Raw genomic sequence first — 21,366 nt, forward strand, 5'->3', positions numbered from 1 at the left:
AACTCAAACCCCCGTTGATCCACTCCCCTCATATACTGATAACTCTCCTACCTCACATCTTCCTTCACTTTGTTATTTGCACTACCGACTGTTTATCACAGTAACAACTGTTTACATATGCATCTTACACTGCCATATCTTAACTGGATTATGCTCATTTGCACTGCCGACTGTATTTATAGTACCAATGTTTACATTTGCATTTTTGCACTGTACTTCTAAATGTAATATGCAACCACTTTCCACTGCACTTTACACTTTTTTTTTCCGGATAGCTCTGTCCATAATTTATTGCACTACCCTAATCCACTGCTATCCCTTATATTAGCCTAACATATTATTGTATACCTCTATCTGTAAAATTCTGTTTATAGTAATAGCCATCTGTATATTGTATTCATAGTACATATTCACCTGTAAATTCTGTTTATAGTAATAGTCATCTGTATATTTATTCACTGTACATATTCACCTGTAAATTCAGTTCTGTTTATAGTAATAACGTCTCTCTATTTATACATATTTATACATATTCAGTACATATCCATGTCCTGCACTTACGCATCCATTGTATATCCTGCACTTGCTGCTATTGCACTTCTGGTTAGACCTAAACTGCATTTCGTTGCCTTGTACTTGTACTTGTGTAATGACAATAAAGTTGAATCTAATCTAATCTAATCTAATCTAAAATCATTTTCTTTCATAGGGCCCAAAATGGCTAGCGGCGCCCCTGGCCGCGATATCAAAAGCCCGCCCACACTCTCGCAGATGAAGAACAATTCATTATGTTGGTGTGAAATAAACAGTTATGGAAATGTTGAAATTAAAGCTAAAGCTCCAATCTCCTCCCAAAAATCCCCAAAAAAGTCAGTTAGTGCCTCAATGACAACTTCACTCAGAGAAAACGTCAATCTCAGCTGTCAATCATGACGTCACACCCCCCGTTTTTATAGCATCAAATAACTAACTAAAACTAAACGGATTTAAAAAACGAACACTTGAAATGAAATCGTGATAAAAACTGCCAACTTTTGGAAAAAAATATTTGAAGTGTAATTTGATTGTTTAGTTTGTCTCGCGTCCATTTGAAAACAAAGAGGGGCGGGGCTTATGAGCTATACTGGGACCAACCACCTGGGGGCGATCGAGGCGCGGAGGCTTCAGTTTCTGAGAGGAGTGCTACAGGCTTGGTCTAATATCAGGGCCTGACCTCACAAATGCGCTTCTAGAAGAATGGTCAAAAATTCCTATAAACACACTCCTAAACCTTGTGGAAAGCCTTCCCAGAAGAGTTGAAGCTGTTATAGCTGCAAAGGGTGGGCCAACCCCATATTAAACCCTACGGATTAAGAATGGGATGTCATTAAAGTTCATGTGCATGTAAAGGCAGGCGTCCCAAAACTTTTGGCAATATAGCCTAGTGAATGATGAAATGTTTAAAAAAAATTGCACTTTTGGTGATCTGGTAGTATCTGTTATTAGATCTGATATTAGTACTAAGAGTTTTGAAAATGTGCCAATTGCTTGTGATAATTGCGCCAAAGCAATTAAAAAAAACTGTAAAATGAACTGAAGAGCAAATATCATATACAAAACGCAACAAAATACTGCACTACAACGGGAGTGTGTTCTTGATGACTACTCTCAGAAGACTAAAATGTTATTTCTGCATCACAAATACCACCAAACATAATTGCAAACTTAACTAATTGAATTAAATTATATTAATTTTCATTTATGAAGTCAACAGCTCGTAAACATACTCGATCACTAGTATAAAAAAAACCCTGACCTTTTAAACATGAAAGTATTATGCAATCATTTAAGATATTTCTCCTTATATGGCGTTCATGGTTCCCAAGGATTCTAAATGGAACCCAATTGAACCTGTTTTGCTAAGAGTGTATTAGAGGATCATACTACTCATCTTGCTTCTCATTTAAAATAACAGGTCCTTCCCCATGTACAGTATTTCTGAAGCTTTCAGTCCAGCCGTAAAGCCATAACAAAGACCATTCAGAACATAAAAAGAGTCATTTAAATTACAAATCCTGCGTATCATTTCCTGACCTTTGATCAATCTGATGAGTGTTGAAATTAATGTTGTATTCATAATTTAGACCGCCCTTCGGCTAATAATGCAAAATCAGGGTGGTTTCTGAGTGTGTCGTGGAGCTTTTTGTCTAAACGACTCTCACATTCTTCCAAACGTAATGTAATCAAAGTCAGGATTTTGTTAATCGTCTTCAGTGCTTTCACAAATATTCTGTCTTTTGCGTCACACACTTGTCCAGGTTCTCCATCTATTTGTATTTCCGCTCTTGATTGTATTAACTTTTTCAGCAGGTTATTTAGCTTTTAATAAACTTTAGGATTTAGAGACTCTGATCATGCAGCACGGCAGATTTAGGCAGTCCTCGTCAACATTCAATTTACTAGACCAAATTCTCTTTTTAATATCTTAAATTTTAATCTTATCTTTCATGGTTCACATGATGTCACTAGTTTTGATGTATTTTCATTGGTTGAGGGAAGAAATGATCAAAATAGTCGGCCATAAGGTCATACTAATATTCAATACAACAGCTAGCTTGTGTGTTTATTGATTAATTGTAATATTTCATCCAACAGACAAAAGACACCTGACAGTTTTAAATCAAGTTCACACTGGAATTGCTTATTCTTTCAGACAATGTGGAACCAATGCAAGCATTTTGAAGCGCAAATATTTCCTCAGAGCAAACAGAGATTGTATTACATATTCAGTCAGAGAAGTTTCGAAGAATTAAGGCATTAAGGCATCGTGATCATAACAAACATCCAACCATCCATTCATTTTCTACACGATATTGTCAATAGTTTTGGGACGCCAGCCTTTAAATGCACATGAACTTTAATGACATCCCATTCTTAATCCGTAGGGTTTAATATGGAGTTGCATCTATAACAGCTTCAGCTCTTCTGGGAAGGCTTTCCACAAGGTTTAGGAGTGTGTTTATGGGAATTTTTGACCATTCTTCTAGAAGCGCATTTGTGAGGTCAGGCACTGATGTTGGACGAGAAAGCCTGGCTCGCAGTCTCCGCTCTAATTCATCCCAGAGGTGTTCTATCGGGTTGAGGTCAGAACATCAAGTTCCTCCACACCAAACTCACTCATCCATCTCTTTATGGACCGACACTTTGTGCACTGGTGCGCAGTCGTGTTGGAACAAGAAGGGGCCGTCCCCAAACTGTTCCCACAAAGTTGGGAGCATGAAATTGTCCAAAATGTCTTGGTATGCTGAAGCGTTAAGAGTTCCTTTCACTGGAACTAAGGGGCCAAGCCCAACCCCTGAGAAACAACCCCACACCATAATCCCCCCTCCACCAAACTTTACACTTGGCACAATGCATTCAGGCAAGTACCGTTCTCCTGGCAACCACCAAACCCAGACTCGTCCATCGGATTGCCAGACAGAGGAGCGTGATCGGTCCCTCCAGAGAACACGTCTCCACTGCTCTAGAGTCCAGTGGCGGCGTGCTTTACCCCACTGCATCTGACGCTTTGCATTGCACTTGGTGATGTAAGGCTTGGATGAGCTGCTCAGCCATGAAAACCCATTCCATGAAGCTACACACTGTTCTTGAGCTCATCTGAAGGCCACATGAAGTTTGGAGGTCTGTAGCTATTGACTCTGCAGAAATCCTGCTCTGTGATTTTACGTGGCCTACCACTTCGTGGCTGAATTTGCTGTTGTTCCCAGTTGCTTCCATTTTAGTCCTGTGAGCGACCCATTCTTTCTCAAATGTTTGCAGAAGCGTCTGCATGACTAGGTGTTTGGAATTTATACACCTGTGGCCATGGAAGTGATTGGAACACCTGAATTCAATGATTTGGAGGGGTGTCCCAATACTTTTGGCAATATAGTCAATATCCACTATACAATTTTTAAGGTATTTATAATGCTGTACAATACATAATGTAAGGCCTTATATTTTTTTGTAAATAAACCGAATTAGTGATGGATTGATCTATCGGTCATGCTGATAAATCAATATTTGGCCATTTTGAGATCATCAGCTATGCCTTTTTGCTATATTTTTAAGCAACTGTATGTACATCTCAATTGCTTATTAAATTATATAATGCTAATTATTTGTATTGTTTTGGGCAGATTGCACTTGAAAAATCAAAAATTCTAAATATTAATAAAAACTATAAAAGTATCTCAATGATACTAAATTAAGGCCTGTATAAATTATAATAGAATGCATTTAAATTAGGGCTGTCAATAGGTTAATCGCGATTAATCACATCCAAAATAAAAGTTTGTGTTTACATAATATATGTGTGTGTACTCTGTTAATTATTATTTAGATATAAATACACACACATTCATGTATATATTTAAGAAATATTTGCATGTATATACTGTATATACATTTATATAATATATATAAATATAAATGTTTTATATATAATTTAAAAAAAAATTCTTAAATATATACATGCTTGTGTGTGTATTTATATATACATAATAATTAACAGAGTACACACACATATATTATGTAAACACAAACTTTTATTTTGGATGTGATTACAGTTTTTCTCAGTCGCTTTGGTACATTTCTCGAATCATCCTCGACATTTGCAAAACAGTAAGTGCATTTCTCAAAACAATTCGTACAAATAGCAAAACACCATGGATTACCTGCAAAAGCCAGTCTCTTGCTCAAAATCCTTAGTTCATCTCTCAAAAGTAAATATTTGTGTCAATGAACATGTCAGTGCCATCAGAATGACAAGTCCTTGTGTCATTGTGTATGAATAAGACAGTCAAATTGCTTAGTCATATTGTCAATATAATTGTACTCTGGAGGGATGTTCTGATGTAAATATGGCTAAAGTTTTGATGACAATTATTGTAAATTGTAGGTTACACCTTAGTGTATGTGGGAGTTTGATTGTAAGAGACTGGACAAGATTCACATTTATGCTTTTACTGTTTGTACTGTCATTTGTTGACAGACCATGTCATTGCGATACAGAAAGGAAAAGACAGCACTGCATAGCACAAAGGAAAAAAAACTGAAAAACAAAAGTAGAAATATGAACCTCTAACGGAAATGTATAGAAATATGCTTGACATATTATGACAACTTGTTCAACCATTTTGCATGTAAAGACTTATGCTATGAACTAATGCCTAAATGTTGTGGGGGGGTAAGACTATTCAATAGAGACCCATTATAATACATTTTGATCAACATGACATAAGCAACTGATAATGTAGGAAACAGCAGATAATTGTACATAATCATTTGCATGGATGTACACAAGCATTTGCAACTTGTTCAAAGAAATGAGAAACTGCTTTTTTGATGTGCACACGTGACACAATGATGTGAGAATTGAACAGGTAGTTTTGAGAATTTCAATTCTGATCTGAGAAATGTACCAAAGCGACTGAGAAAAACTGTAATCGCGATTAACCTATTGACAGCCCTAATTTAAATGCATTCTATTATAATTTATACAGGCCTTAATTTAGTATCATTGAGATACTTTTATAGTTTTTATTAATATTTTGAATCAGTTTTCAATTTTATAGTTTCAATTTTATTTTTACTTTTAAGTTGTAGTCATTTTGTTGTGTGTTTTGGTCGTAACCACATTGGACAAAGGACAAATTGTAGTTTTTTTTTAAAACAACATAATTTTAAGGTGTCGTGTTTCAGTGTAATCAAATACTGAGTAATAATTAACTACATGTACTTACTATAGGGCTAGGGTTAGGAATAGGGGTTGGTTTATGGTTAGTTGCATGTAATTATGCATCATTTGTAGTTATTACTACAGTGACTACATGTAACATGTGTAACAAGGACCCTGTAAAATAAAGTGTTGCCAGCAATTTTACCGGGATTTCAGAAAGAAATAACAATCTTTTCCTCCATGACTCAAATTCCTGAAAATGACAACAACACACAAGTCATGCTTTCTCTGATTTCTCACTGCGCTGACCTGATAAAACCAACAGATCCATTAAGGATCATTAAAAGGGAGGCGTCGTGTATAGTGGTGGTCAACCATAATGCATTATATCTATTTCCTCCCTGCAGGCCATCTGAACTCCAGCTGATGAGAGACAAGTGAGGACAGAGAGAGCCAGTTGGGGTTCAAACACTCAAAATACATCCTCCTGAGCTTTTTCATTAGTGCATGTGACAGATGCTTTTGTCCAAAGTGCACTCAAGGTACAGGGACTGAACCCGCAGCCACTGCATCACTAACATGAGGATGAGTGTATGAGTTACAAAAGTCAAACAACCTTTCTTTTAAAGGATACACTTTCCAAGTCCACAAGTGAAATTGCCTCGATTTTGCACTTTATCACCATTGCAATTCTGTACAAAGAGTCACATGATCAATGACACTTTGATTGGTGATCGTGATCATTTGTGCACCTTTTTTTCCTCTCTAAATTCTCAAATGCTTCCATTTATATATCCTAGTTGAAATGAAAAAGAAATCCCTTTTTTTTTCCCAATGCGTCTGTCAGACTTTTTAGACCTCACTGTATGGCCTTCCGTTTTTCTCTGTTAAAATATGGGAATCTCAACACTGATCTGAAGAACCTATATTGAAACAACTTTTTAATGTCCAAAGAACCTTACAGTAGCCATATAGAACTCAAAAAAAGTATTTTTACTTTTATGTCTGACCTGTTATTCATGTTGCACATGGGGAATTACACTTGCAATGAAGGGTTTGAAAACTCAAAATATGCAATACAGATATTTCATCAACTTGTATGTAAAAAAAATATTTCTCTTACATGTAAACTCCGTTAATTGCAGCACTGCGTCCAGGCATTTCCATTTATTGCGCTGATGTAAATCCAAAATCCCAAACTGATCCATGATGGGAATAACCCCAATCCCAGATAAAAGTATTCCGTCAAGGACTCTGGAAGATTGTTCAGACAATTGTGGGTAAATAGTTCTGGATTCCGCGCAAATGCATTACTCTTAAATCTCGCGCAACGCTCATTTTACGCGATCCAGATTTAAAGTTGATCTATTTCTTCCCAGCATTCACATAAAAAGAACTCCGTGTGCAACCGTCGTCCGTGCTTCCCACCGAAGATCTGACTGCATTTTTAGCTCGTTTGCGAATGTGTCCAGCTTGTTTGGCGCACAGCAGCAGTTTGCGCGAGAACTGCTGCCAAACAGCCTGCGCGCGCCCTTGCGCTGCGGGATTACGCGCATCTTAACCAAACATTTGCGCGTGCCAAATGAGTCGCAAAGCAAGAAAACAGGACTTTTATTGCCCGTATTGGTTATTTAAATAATGTACATAATGCTGAGTTCACTTTGGGCTCGGCTGGTTTGTCCTTATTTATGGTTTTAACGTCAGGATTTCTCTGTCATATCTATCAAAAGTAGCCTAGTAAATATATGTTTTTTTATTTTTCTTAAGGTTGCACTCAACTATTTGCATATTTGAATATCACAGCTTGTACTTTAATGTGAAATATATGTGCTCCTAACATTCTTCGAAGCAAAAATAACTCTTTAGTGTTTCAGAATTGATTTATTATTCAGCATCTCCCTCTAGTGGTATCTTTATGTCTTTGAGATTTATGGTTATGTTTTTAATATGTCAACCACCGTACCTTAGCACCTTCCTGTTTGTAATAACGTTTTGCATACTATTCATATTCATATTTCTGGGCTTGTATTATTGTGTAGCTTGTATTATTGGACATTAAACATTACTATGGTTTTGAACAAAGTCTCTTCTGCTCACCAAGGCTGCATTTATTTGATCAAAAATACAAAGAAGTAGCCTAATATTGTGAAATATTATTGCAATTTTAAGTAGTGGTTTTCTATTTTAATATACTTTAAAATATAATTTATTTCTGTGATTCAAAGCTTCATTTAATATTTCATTTATTTATTAAATATTATTCTATAACCTGTGATACTTTTTTCAGGATTCTTTGATGAAGAAAAATAAACAAAATAACAGCATTTATTTAAAATATAAATCTTTTGTAACAGTATACACTACCGTTCAAAAGTTTGGGGTCCGATTTAAAAAAAAATAATAATAATAATTGTATTCAGCAAGGATGTGTTAGATTGATAAAAAGTGATAGTAAAGATTTATTTTGTTAGTAAATAGTTAGAAAAATTTCTATCAAATCAGCATATTAGAATGATTAGAATGATTTCTGAAGGACACTGAAGACTGGAGTAATTGATGAAAATTCAGCTTTGAATCACAGCAATAAATTCTATTTTAAAATAGAAAACCATTTTAAGTTGTAATAATATTTAAAAATATTACTTTTTTTCTGTATTTTTGATTAAATAAATGCAGGCTTGATGAACATACTTCTTTCAAAAACATTAAAAACAGTAATGTTTCCAAACTTTCCCAATGTTCTCCTGTAATTCTCGCCTGTAGTAGCGATGCTCTGCCGGTGGTGGCAGCACTGCAGCGCGCGAGTGACGGATATAAACACACCGCGTGACATCGAGGAAGAAGCGTCCAGCTCGCGTAGTGTAGTAACAAACATTTGAGCATTAATTTGTCGTCTTTAAGTTACATTTTAGTCAATTAAAGAGAACCATGTCGGAAAGAAAAGTTTTGAATGTAAGTACCTCCTCGTTTAATTTTATATTATTGTTGTGCTGCGGCTTTGAGTAGTAATATCTATTAACAGCATGCTAATGAAGTAGCAACGCAGTGTAAACATTTACTACATTTTAAGTCGTTAATGTTTTCTGTGCTCTTAAAGTGTGCATAAATGTTGTAATGATCTTGAACACACGTACTAAGATGAACCTCTAAGTAAGTTTCTGTTGACAAAGTTGCCCTACTGTCACGTTTACAGCATCTCTTCTTGTTTTTCCTCAGAAATACTATCCTCCGGATTTTGATCCGTCTAAAATCCCTAAACTCAAACTGCCCAAAGACCGTCAGTATGTTGTCAGATTGATGGCACCGTTTAATATGAGGTGAGACGAGTTTTATTTTTTGTTTTATATAATGCTCATATAACTTGCATGGTTTTAGATAGAAATACAGGTCTATTATATAAGGGCATGATGTTGTCATGTAATGCATTATTGTAGGTTTCATATAAATACTTGTTTTTCGATATTAATAATAATCAACTATTTCACACAGCACTTTATACAGTTTGGAAACATTACTATTTTTAATGTTTTTGAAAGGAAATAAGTATGTTATGCTCATCAAGGCTGCATTTATTTGATAACAAATACAGGGACAAACCAGTTATATTATGGAATATTACTACGATTTTTAAAATAATGGTGTTCTATTTGAATATATAATAAAATGTAATTTATTCCTGTGATTCAAAGCTGAATTTTCAGCATCATTACTCCAGTCTTCAGTCACATGATCCTTCATAAATCATTTTAATATGTTGATTTATTATTAATGTTGGAAACAGTTGGGCTGCTTAATATTTTTATAACCTGTCATACTTTTTTCAGGATTCTTTGGTGAAAAAAAAAGTTTAAAAGGAGAGCATTTATTTAAAATAGAAATCTTTTGTAACAATATACAGTTCAACAGTTTTTTTTCTTAATTTTTTTTTTTTTTTTAAAGAAATGAATACTTTTATTCAGCAAGGAGATGTTAAAATTATTAAAAGTGATAGTAAAGATTTATATTGTTAGGATTATTATTATTATTTTTTTTATAAATGCAGTTATTTTTAACATTTTATTCATCAATGAATCCTGAAAAAATTATCACCGGTTAAAAAAAAAATTATTAGCCTGCACAACTGTTTCCAACATTGATAATAACTAAGTATCAAATTAGCATATTATGATTTCTCCGTGTGACACTGGAGTAATGATGCTGAAAATTCAGCTTTTGAATCACAAAAATAAATTATATTTTAAAGTATATTCAAATAAACCATTATTTCAAATTGTTATTTCTCATTATTACTGTGTTTCTGTATTAATGATCAAATAAATGCAGCCTTGATAAGCATAAGAAACTTCTTTCATGTTTCCAAACTTTTGACCGGTACTGTATATCACTGAAAAAATAAGAGGAGAAAACACAAAAACAAGTTAAGTAATGGTATACTGAATGTAAAAAAAAACCTATTCTCAGGTTTGTGAAGAAAACATCTGCATTTATTAGACATTATATCATCTTTCAGAAAATAATGCTTGCTGTTTCGCAGGTGTAAAACGTGTGGAGAATACATTTACAAAGGGAAGAAGTTCAATGCTCGTAAGGAGACGGTTCAGAACGAACTGTACATGGGGCTTCCCATTTTTAGATTCTACATTAAATGCACCAGATGTTTGGCTGAGATCACATTCAAGGTACTTGAACACACACATCATACTACAACACATGAGGGGTTTTTCTTGTGTGTTTGTTCAGTTGCACTTCATCTGATTGATGTGTTTTCTCAGACAGATCCAGAGAACACCGACTATGCCATGGAACATGGTGCAACACGCAACTTTCAGGCTGAGAAACTGCTAGAAGAGGAGGAGAAAAAAGTCCAGCTGGAGCGAGAGGAAGAGGAACTCAACAACCCCATGAAGGTCTGTTAGAAACTTTAAAAGACTACATGTGTCTTTTATGATATTGGAGGTTTTTTGAAGGGCCTATTGTTTTATTCTGTACCATTTGTGCTTAATTGTTACTCTTATTTCCACTTTTGTGACAAAAACATTGTTTCTTTTCTACTAGGGCAGGGCGATATAGCCTCAAAATTATGTCACGATATTTCAAGAATATTTGCGATAACGATATTTATGACGATATAGAAAAAAAAAATGGAACTAAGTTATATTGGTTATTGCAGCTGGTAGGCAGCAGCATTTATTAGTGCAAACAAAACCATAACATAACATTTTAGTTTAACAATAACTAATGTAATTTATGCCATGGTCTGTCTGAATATTTGATTTTGATTGGCTGGAAGGTGTGCAATAAAATCGTTTAATGCACAGGTAGTTCCAAGTCAGATGAATCCTCGTTCTATATTAATGCGCTGTTTTCATTTCAGGTGTGTTTACACAGAGCACTGTAATCGGTTTAAAAGTCTGAATGAAAATGCTGCATATAAACACTGCTTTCATTAAGGATACACACATTTTTCTGAATCGTTAAACTTTTTATTTTGTAACAAGTTATGAAGATAATGTTGGAATAATGACACAGACATAGCCTGGCTACGCCATCTCATCTGACAGCGTTTGTCCCAGGCACTTTCTACTTCAACTGCCCCTGTCAGAAGAATTTATTTTTCTGAGGTGTTTCTTACCTCAACACCAGATCGGTTTACATAACGTCTTGTGTAAACTGTCCACAGAATCGTTCAATCGGAATTACATAAAAGTAGCCTAAACGGGGCTATTGAAGCGCGCACGCGTCACTCGCATTCAGAGAGCAGAGATCGCACCGCACATTCATGAGCACAGAAACTTGTTATTAACGCCGCCCCACAACTTTTAGCAATAAAATAGCCAAGTTACTGGATCACTACATTATATTTCTCAGCAACGAGGGGGTTACATCGCTATTTTTCAGTAATAAACGCACATCTTCGTTAAGAGAGACGCTGAACAGATGCAGTCACACAGGTACGAATCTCTCTCTCTCTCTCTCTCTCTCTCTCTCGATAATTAATCCAAATAAATGCTATAATCCATTCATTCAAATAAATGTAATCTTACGCACTACTTTATCTCTTTATCAATGTTTACTTACCCTTCCGGTCAAATATTGCGCTGCAAACATCAATAGCAGCTTTAAGTTGTCAATGTTTAGTCAGTTGTCAAGAGGGCTGACCTCTTGTGAACAAATAGATCCTTTTTAGGTACTAAGTCGTTATCGGAGGCTGACATGCATGTTGTTGTGCGCTAGGGAACGTAAATGTGGCATAGCCCATCGCGTCGCTATATCATTGATATCGCGATATGACACTTTTTTTATCAGGTAAAAATATATACCGGTATTATCGTGGACGGTATGATATGGCACACCCCTATTTTCTACTGTTTTCCACATATGGAGGTGTACATAAAAGCCTTTACAGTGTCTTTGTGAGCAAACTAGGGGTGCGAGAAAAGGTTGATGCATCGCGATTCGTTATCCAATGATTCAGAATCGATTCTCAAAATTCAGAATCGATTCTGTGTTCAATTCAAACGGCCACAAACAGAAAAACCTGTTGATAGGCGAACGTTCGTATGCTGGTGAATTGCCTTTGTTTAAGATAAAATGGACAAACTACGCCCTGCTCAGGGGCGTCGCACCCGTGGGGACACTTTTCCCGGTGAGAGGGTTCAACACCCGCACGTTTTATGCAGTTTTTCTGCAGTTTTGCTCAAATGCCTTACAGCGGTCGCTCCTCCGTTTCTCTGGCCGCTCTGTGTCTGCGCTCGCTGCGGCTGCCTCCCCATTTCAATAATGTATTTTGCCTATTAAATGCAAAGTTTTTAATTTCAAAAGCATTTCTAAATTAAGTTCATATTTCCAACAAACGAGATTCTGAGCCAAAATAATGAAGTGGTGCTCAAGTAGGCTATAAGCCGCTTTCCTTGCCATTAATGCTTAATAACACTCCTATGTCTCCGATGCGGTGGCCGGGACATAAACCTACCAACATCCATGGCATAATTTTTGGAACGTCTTATCGAATATTGCTGAACTACTGCACAATGTTTCAAATGAATGGAAAATTCTGAACAAATTTGGCTTCGTTTCGGTGAGTGATTCATTAAATGTCTCTAACATGACTGTTGCAGCTTGTTATGCGCACACAGAATTTGGCTTTTCAGCGAGCGCTAAAGTTGTTTTTCTTCTGCATTAGCCTATGTTTTAAAGATTTTTTTTGTGGCTCTAACCAGAGTAAACTTTTTTTTTTGCTTTTAAAGCCATTTTTTGTTAAAATGTAAAAAATGTACAACTAAGTGTGACAATTTTGCATTCTTAATGATTGTTCTTTGCAATTGTATATATAGCTTACCATGTTTCATTCAGAGCTTGTCAATCTTGAATATAACTTTGTCAATAAAATAAAAGTATTGAAAGAAATCTTCATAATCATTTTTAATCTGGCAATACTGTCAAACAGATATTCTAACTAAAAAACAAAACACATAAGCTCCAATTTTGGTTAAAATGTAAGGTTCATGTATTTGCACAGCAGGATAATTACTTACCAAAAAATGTATGTTAAAGGTCCCATGGCATGAAATTTTCATTTTATGAGGTATTTCAACATTAATATGAGTTCCCCTAGCCTGAATATTGTCCCCAAGTGGATAGAAATGTTGATCGGTGTAAAACCGAGTTCTGGCTGTCTTTCTCTGCCTTTGAGAAAATGACAGGCCCGACTAGCCAATCCTGAAGTCTCCTGGTTTGACGTCCAAGCAGGAACAGTTACCTCCCTTTCCTCCGCCCAGAGAATCTGGCACGCCCTTGCAAACACTCGAGATCATTAACGTTACTTGTGAACGAGTGAACGCTGGCAGTTTCTCAGTGTTTGGATGTACAAATGAAAACAGAAGTCTTTCTTCAGTTCCTTCTGATCTGTGATCATTGATTTCTTATGTGTTGCTTATTATTTATTATTTGTGGACACGCAGCGGCTTCTCTCTCTCCCGACAGAACAGTGTTTTCGTGTTTTCTATCTTGTGAGTCAGTGTTTTTGTACGTCCTTGTCGCGTCTATCTGTTCTAAAATGTGCATACAGTCTTTTCTGTTTAACATCAGCAGTCACATCTTTAGAGATAAACTTCACGCACGCTGAAGCTCGGCCTCCAACATCCCCGACCCCCAGTACTGCATCTGGCCCACAGCGGAGGCACCAAACGCGGCGTGAGATTAAGCAGAAGGGGGGTAAGCGTGAGGGTATCCGGCTAGGCTAGCCAGCTAACCCCACAATAAACTGGATTACATTCGATTACAACTGTTGTGTCTTTGTTTGCGCTGTGTAACGTTACTCAATGCGTGTCAATGACGCTATTCATATGATTGGAACATATCTAGAAATAATACTATACTCAACACTTACTAACTCGTTCATCTCGCTGTAATGGTACATTGCATGTGTTACAAAGTTGGTAGAATAATGATGAAGAGGACTCGGTGTGACTGGGACTCGTGTTTATTCAGAACTCTCAGATACAAACACAATAAACTCGCGCTGACAGACAGCGCTCTCATAACTCAGTGGTTACTATAAATAACTTTGTTAGCAATCGTTTCGTCTCCGTGATGTCCGGTTCGCGAACGAATCATTCTTTTGAATCGGTTCTTTTTAGTGAACCGAACTAGTTCACCAAATCGGACTGAATCGTTCTAAACGGTTCGCGTCTCGAGTCAGCGCTGATCCATAATTTACTAAAGTTACTAACTTTCTGACATGAGTGACAGCCCCTCCGACTAGAAATAAACTAATAACCTGAAGTATATGCTAGTAACTACAACAGTTCACCCTGAACTGAGACATGCTGAGAGAACTGATGAGAAGTGAACACAGGTCCATCCGTCTCTCTGGCAGACTCGTGCCTGCTCGTGCCTCGTTAAACCACGCCCCCTCCGCTCATTTAAAATGCAAAGATGTCAGCCAATCACAACAGTGGGCGTTTTTACTGAAGTCTCACAGCAGACACGCCTCTTGAAGCAGGGCATTCAGCCACAGGGCAAACAGCAGTATAGAAAAAATGCCTTTTATTTCTAAATTATGACATTTTATGATGTAAAAATCATACTAATAATATAAGTACACCTCAGAAAACACAATAAAATAATAGAAAAATGCCATGCCATGGGACCTTTAAGAATCGTTTTGGGAATCGGATCGTTACTCCCGGAATCGGATCGAATCGTTATTTGCCTTAAGATTCCCACCCCTAGAGCAAACCATCAAAAACCCATACAAACAAACCTAAAAGGTAATCTCCCTGAATGCTGTCACAGGTCCTGGAGAACCGCACACGGGACTCAAAGATGGAGATGGAGGTGCTGGAGAACCTGCAGGAGCTGAAGGATCTGAACCAGCGGCAGGCGCAGGTGGATTTTGAGGGCATGCTGGATCAGTACAGAGAGATGGAGCGGAGACAGAGAGAAAAAGAGCACGATGAAGACGAGCGAGAGACCAAGTATGAAAAAAGAAATGCTTGAACTTAATTTACTCACCCTCAGGTTGTTCCAAACCTATATACATTTCTTTCTTCTGCTGATCACAAAAGAAGATATTTGGAAAAATGTCTTCCATAGTATTTTTTTCCCCAACTATAGAAGCCATTGGGGTCCATCAACTGTTTGGTTACCCATATTCAAAATATCTTCTTCTGTGTTCAGCAGAAGAAAGACATTCTTACAGGTTTGGAACAACTTGAGGGTGAGTAAATAATGAAAGAACTTAAATTTTTACAGGGTTATGTGTGTTGAACTTCATAGAAGTCAATGTTACCATCTATTAGTTTTGATTTGTAGGAGAAAACTAGTTCATTTTAAACCTTTTTGCGGGTTTAAATTCATCTACGTGTCAACGTCACAGGATGCGATGATTTCTTGTACTATAATACATCGGTGTCTCATAATTATTCATGAGACTGCATGTCCTTATCCAATGAGAAGACGCCATGCTTATTCATGACAGCACGTGTTGTTTTCCTATGACAGGCGCTTCAAACAGTGCGATTGCTGTGAGAGATGCATTAATGGATCAAAAACAAGTGTTTTTTTTTTTTTTGCTTTGTAAGAGTTTCTGCGTCACATAAGTTCTCTCCAATAGCTCCTGAGTCTTCAACACAAACACGATTCATCCACACTGAGTGAAACCGCTCTTTACGGCCCTTTAACCTATCAAACAGCTTGTAAAAACGATGCGAAATAAGCCTTTAAAAAAGCCTGAAACGGCGTGTAAATGTTTTCGATGCAGAGAACAAATACGAATGGCTGTGAATTTGTTTGTGCATTAATTTATAGCTGTCACAGGATATGTATGTATTTGTGTAATTTACAGTGAGCTTACAAAACTGACTGCTGCTGAAATGGGGGGTTTCATGACCTTTTAAAGGGTTAGGTCACCCAAAAATGAAAAAATAATGTCATGTATTCCTCACCCTCATGCCGTTCCACACCCGTAAGACCTACGTTCATCTTCGGAACACGAATGAAAATATTTTTGTTGAAATCCAATGGCTCAGTGAGGCCTGCATAGAGAGCAAAGCAATTTACACTCTCAAGATCCATTAATGAACTAAAAACATATTTAAATCAGTCCATGTGAGTACAGTGGTTCAATATTAATATTATAAAGCGATGAGAATATTTTTGGTGCGGCAAAAAAAAACAAAATAACGACTTGTATAGTGATTAGGGCTGCACAATGTATCGAAATATCGCAAATGTACATATCGCAATATGCATATCGCAAGGGCACGCAATATCTGAATGATTTTAATAGGCTACTTCAACATTGTGAAAAGTGTATGTTTTAGGTTGACGCATATAGCAGAGAATAGACTGGGCACACGACTGTTACTTATGTGACTTGCTTGACGTCAAAAAGAGTTATTAAATGCAATAACTTGCAAAAAACAACTCCTTGCAGTCTCGCGCTGTCTGACACACAACGAAACGTGCGCACAAGCTGTTCTTTTTTTTTGTTACACACTCGAACTGTCAAATACACACAGTTATGTCAAAATGGCTTGATGAGTATTCATGTAAACACAGTCAGTGAAAGGTATCAGTTGGGGAAAGAAATTGATTTTACACACTTAAAGCAATATCGTATCGAATATCGCATTATTTAACAAGGATATCGCATATCGCATTTTTCTTCAATATCGCACAGCCCTAATAGTGATGACCGATTTCAAAAAAAACTGCTGCATGAAGCTTCGGAGCGTATCGAATCTGTGAGTCGATTCAGCGGTTCGGAGCGCCAAAGTCACGTGATTTCAGCAGTTTGGTGGTTTGACACGCGATCCGAACCACTGAATCGACTCGCTGATTCGATACACTCCGAAGCTTCATGAAGCATTGTTTTGAAATTGGTTATCACTATATAAGTGTTTTTTTTTTGGCGCACCATAAATATTCTCGTCGCTTTATAATATTAATATTGAACCACTGTACTCACATGGACTGATTTAAATATGTTTTTAGTTCATTAATGGATCTTGAGAGTATAAATTACATTGATCCCTAGGCAGGCCTTCGGATTTCAACAAAAATATCTTCATTTGTGTTTCGAAGATGAACGGATGCCTTACGGGTGTTGAACGGCATGAGGGTGAGGAATAAATTACATTATTTTCACTTTTGGTTGAACTAACCCTTTAAGTGCACAAAAATTTAAATAGCATTTTTATCAGAAAAATCTAAATTAGATTTTTTCCCCTTATCAGGCAGCCCTAGCATCTAAAATATAGTTTATGTACAAAATGCTTTTTAACCTAAAATGTTGATGTTTGAAAGTCTTAATTGTGTTTATATTCTACATTTACATGTGTCAATAATAGCTCCTTTATGAGGTTATGTACATTCACTGTCTAAGTATGTTTTTCTAAAGCACATAATGGGAATTTAGGAATATATATGGGATTAAAAAGCATGAATTATATTATATAGCATATAAATATTCTGTGGTTGAAACTTCTCTCTTCTATTGCTCCTCTTAGAGAGATGTTAGACAGAGCTCTGGTTAAGCGACTGAGGGACTCGGACTCTGAGGAAGAGATGGAAAATACAAAAGACAGAGCCAGGAAACACACGGCTGATAAACCCACAGACATCCTCACCACAGACGGGGACGCAGGATCACAGGTCGAGACAAAGACACAAGCCATAAGAGTTTCTCTTTTTTTACAAATTAATTTGATTATTTTTTGGTTAATTTCATACATGGTTGATTAGTTTTTTTTATTACATGTCTCTGTGGAATCTTCAGCTGTGATTGGTCAGTTGTGATATGCTGTGATCAAATATTATTGTTGTTGCTCTCAGGCAAACATTTTCCTACATGCACTATGGGTCAAAATGTTTTTTTAATGTTTTTGAAAAAAGCCTTTATGCTCCATTTATTTGATCAAAAATGATATTGATAAATATTATCACAATTTAAAATAACTGCTTCCTATTTTAAATGTACTTTATTCCTGTGATCAAAGCTGAATTTTCAGCATCATTACTCCAGTCTTCAGTGTCACATGATCCTCCAGAAATCATTCTAATATGCTGATTTACTACTCAAGAAACATTTATGATTTTCAATGTTGAAAACATTATTTTTGTGGAAACGATGTATTCTTTGATGAATAGAACCGTTCAAAAGAACAGCGTTTATTTGAAATGGAAATCTTTGGTAACCTTATAAATGTGTTTTTTTTCTTTCCATTTTAACATCTCATATGTTTCTCATTCATTTTTGTGCTGTTTTTCCTCCTGAACTCCACAGGGCTCATCGTCTGTGGGCGTAAAGAAGCAGAAGGTGGAGAGCTGGGAGAGGAGTGTCGGAGGTCTGGGCGGGAAGGGAGCTCTGGGGTCTCTGGTGGTGAGGAAGAAACCTGCCCACGCTACTCCACCACAGGCTCCTGACACACAGACAGGTTCATGATCTATTCAAACTAGTCGAGCTATGGTTTCTCAAAAGCGTCCGGGACTGTCGGAACGAGTGTGTGGGGGGGTGTAAGCAGCGTTTTAATAACAATATGCATTCATTCAGTCATTTAAACGATCACAATAGCACATTTTAGGATCATGAAGACATTTCTCAATGTCTCTTCTGCTCACCAAGGCTGCATTTATTTGATCAAAAATACAGTTTAAAAAAATTAATATTGTGAAATATTATTACAATTTAAAATAACTGTGTTCTATTGTTATATATTTTAAAATGCAGTTTATTTCTGTTAATCAAAGCTGCATTTTCAGCATCATCACTCCAGTCTTCAGTATCACATGATCCTTCAGAAATCATTCTAAAATGATGATTTACTGCTCAAGAAACATTTATCATCATCATTAATGTTAAAAACGGTTCACATAAACTGTGATGTTATTTTCAGGTTTCATAGATAAATAGAAAGTAAAAAAACACCATTTGTTTAATGCTAATTAAAGTAATTAGCTAAAATACTTTTAGCTTAATAAAAGTATTCATTTCTTTAAAAACTATTTTAATGACCCAAACTTTTAAACAGTAGTGCATATATTATTCATGATAATTATTACACTAAAATTGCAAATTATTGATCACATCATAACATAAATGTGTGGGTTTTTTTTTGCAAATTAAAGGCACAATATGTACACTCCAAAAACCACTAGACAGTGTTATATATTTTGTTGACTTGTATACTTAAATTATCCCAAAATATTTCCTAGAATGTTTAAATCCAGAGAAATAAGCAATTTTAACCAGGGGCCGGTTGCATAAATTGCTTAGACTAGCAATTTTTTTTTCTTCAAGACTGTTCTTAACTTTTTAAAGTCAGTTACATAAAAAGTTAGATTGGTCTAATTTGAATCAGAAAAGTAAGACTGATTACCTCTTGACTAATTGCTAGTGTGTCAAATTAGTTCTTAAGACACAGTCTAAACATGATGGCTAAGTTTATGCAACTGGCCCCAGGTCACGGACCGTGTCCGCGTGTCGCCTATCGATGACATCATACCTGCGTTACCCTCGATTTTCGGAAGTAGCGACTGGTGAAATAAAAGCTCTGCGAAATCCAGGCGTCATCAAGCTATGCCTTTATTTTGAATAAGCAACAAATAAAAATGACAATGTGGCTTTAATGATTACATTATAACGTCTTGATGATTAATTTTATTAATTAATAAATAAATGTATATATATATATATATATATATATATATATATATATATATATATATATATATATATATATATATATATATATATATATATATATATATATATATATATATATATATATATATATATATATATATATATATATATATATATATATATATATATATATATATATATATATATATATATATATATATTTTTTTTTTTTTTTTTTTTTTTTTTTTTTTATATATATATATACCAAATTGCAACTCATCAGTGGATGTAGATCAGGTTTCAGGGAGTATTTTGTTTTTGTTTAGTTTTTTTCTCTCTAGAATAAAGGAATGATATAGATGTGGAGTGTGCAACCCGTTTTTTAAAATATAGATGTGAGGACAAAATTGACCATTGAAAAAAAAGCTTGCGTAAATGATGCCTAAAAACCAACTACAGTTTCCACCAGCAAACCCTGATGTTGTATTTGCATATCAGACTCATCGACATCCCTTTACAGTTTTTCCATCTGTTAACCTGCATTTTCTTTGTCTTTCCTGATCATTCAGGTGCAGGTGCTGCCAAACCAGCGTCCTCCACGGCATCAGCCAGTGCTTCCAATGGGCAGCCGGTGGCATCTCAGAACGGTTCATCTCTCAGCCTCTTGGGGGCGTACACAGACAGCGATGACAGCAACTCTGACTAGGCTGGTGCTTTTGCTGACCAAAATTAAATGTTTCTTTACAGACCAGCAAAAATGACCACCTCTCTTTCCACAGAACACTCTAAATTTCCTTAACTTGGACTCTTTAAAAGGATAATTGAGAGATTTGTATTTTTCAGTGATGATATTTTTAGCTGGAGGAGCACTGTCTGTCTATAAAAAGCTTTTTCCATTGCCTGGAATTCAGGGGATCTGCGCCATCCCGGTGTCTAATGTACTCTATAATGTATTTCTAATGTATTATGTACTCTATAATGTGGTATTTGTTAGTCCAGTCAATACAAGGAAATGCATTTGAGGGTTACAGTGGAGATAAATGAATCTAAATCTAATTTAGACTGATCCCATATCACAAGACTTAAAAAATAAAATGTTCCTTGTGTTTTGTTCCCAAGCATAGACTATTTTTTTCCATTTGTTTTATTTTCAAATACTTTGAAAAATTAATTTCAGATGCATTATGCTAGCATTAGTTAATACCTGTTTTATTCAGTCTATGGTTAATACACACCTCTAAATCATAGTTTGTTAATTTCAACATTTACTAATACATTATTAAAATGAAAGGTTATTAATATTATTTAATGGACCTGAGCTAACATGAACTAAAAAATGGACCTGAGCTAACATGAACTAAAAATTAACATTTGTATTTTCATTAACTAAGATTCACAAAGATTAATAAGTGCTGTAACAAATGTATTTCTCACTGTTTGTTAATGCATTAACTAACGCTAACAAATGGGACTTTATGTAATATATTACCATACATATGTGTGTGTGTTACCATATATT

At 35.7% G+C, this 21,366-nt stretch overlaps 2 protein-coding genes across 2 annotated transcripts in view; one reads left to right on the top strand and one right to left on the bottom strand.

Annotated features, from left to right (window-relative positions):
* scn12aa (sodium channel, voltage gated, type XII, alpha a) overlaps positions 1-7,216 on the bottom strand; it is a 141,164-nt gene extending 133,948 nt beyond the window's left edge. Inside the window, exon 1 of the mRNA XM_079820321.1 lies at positions 6,822-7,216. The gene's annotated coding sequence lies outside the window, so the exon portion shown is untranslated. The remainder of the gene's footprint in view (positions 1-6,821) is intronic.
* Positions 7,217-8,488: 1,272 nt separating this feature from the next.
* yju2 (YJU2 splicing factor homolog) lies at positions 8,489-21,091 on the top strand. Its single transcript, XM_079819384.1, has 8 exons — positions 8,489-8,650; positions 8,915-9,015; positions 10,233-10,377; positions 10,471-10,605; positions 14,996-15,177; positions 17,713-17,857; positions 18,489-18,639; positions 20,417-21,091. Exons 1-8 carry the CDS (start codon positions 8,627-8,629, stop codon positions 20,551-20,553), a joined length of 1,020 nt encoding a protein of 339 aa, XP_079675510.1. The 5' UTR covers positions 8,489-8,626; the 3' UTR covers positions 20,554-21,091.
* Positions 21,092-21,366: the final 275 nt, after the last annotated feature.

This window comes from Gobio gobio, assembly GCF_949357685.1.
Source record: "Gobio gobio genome assembly, chromosome: 6".
NCBI classification, from domain to species: domain Eukaryota; kingdom Metazoa; phylum Chordata; class Actinopteri; order Cypriniformes; family Gobionidae; genus Gobio; species Gobio gobio.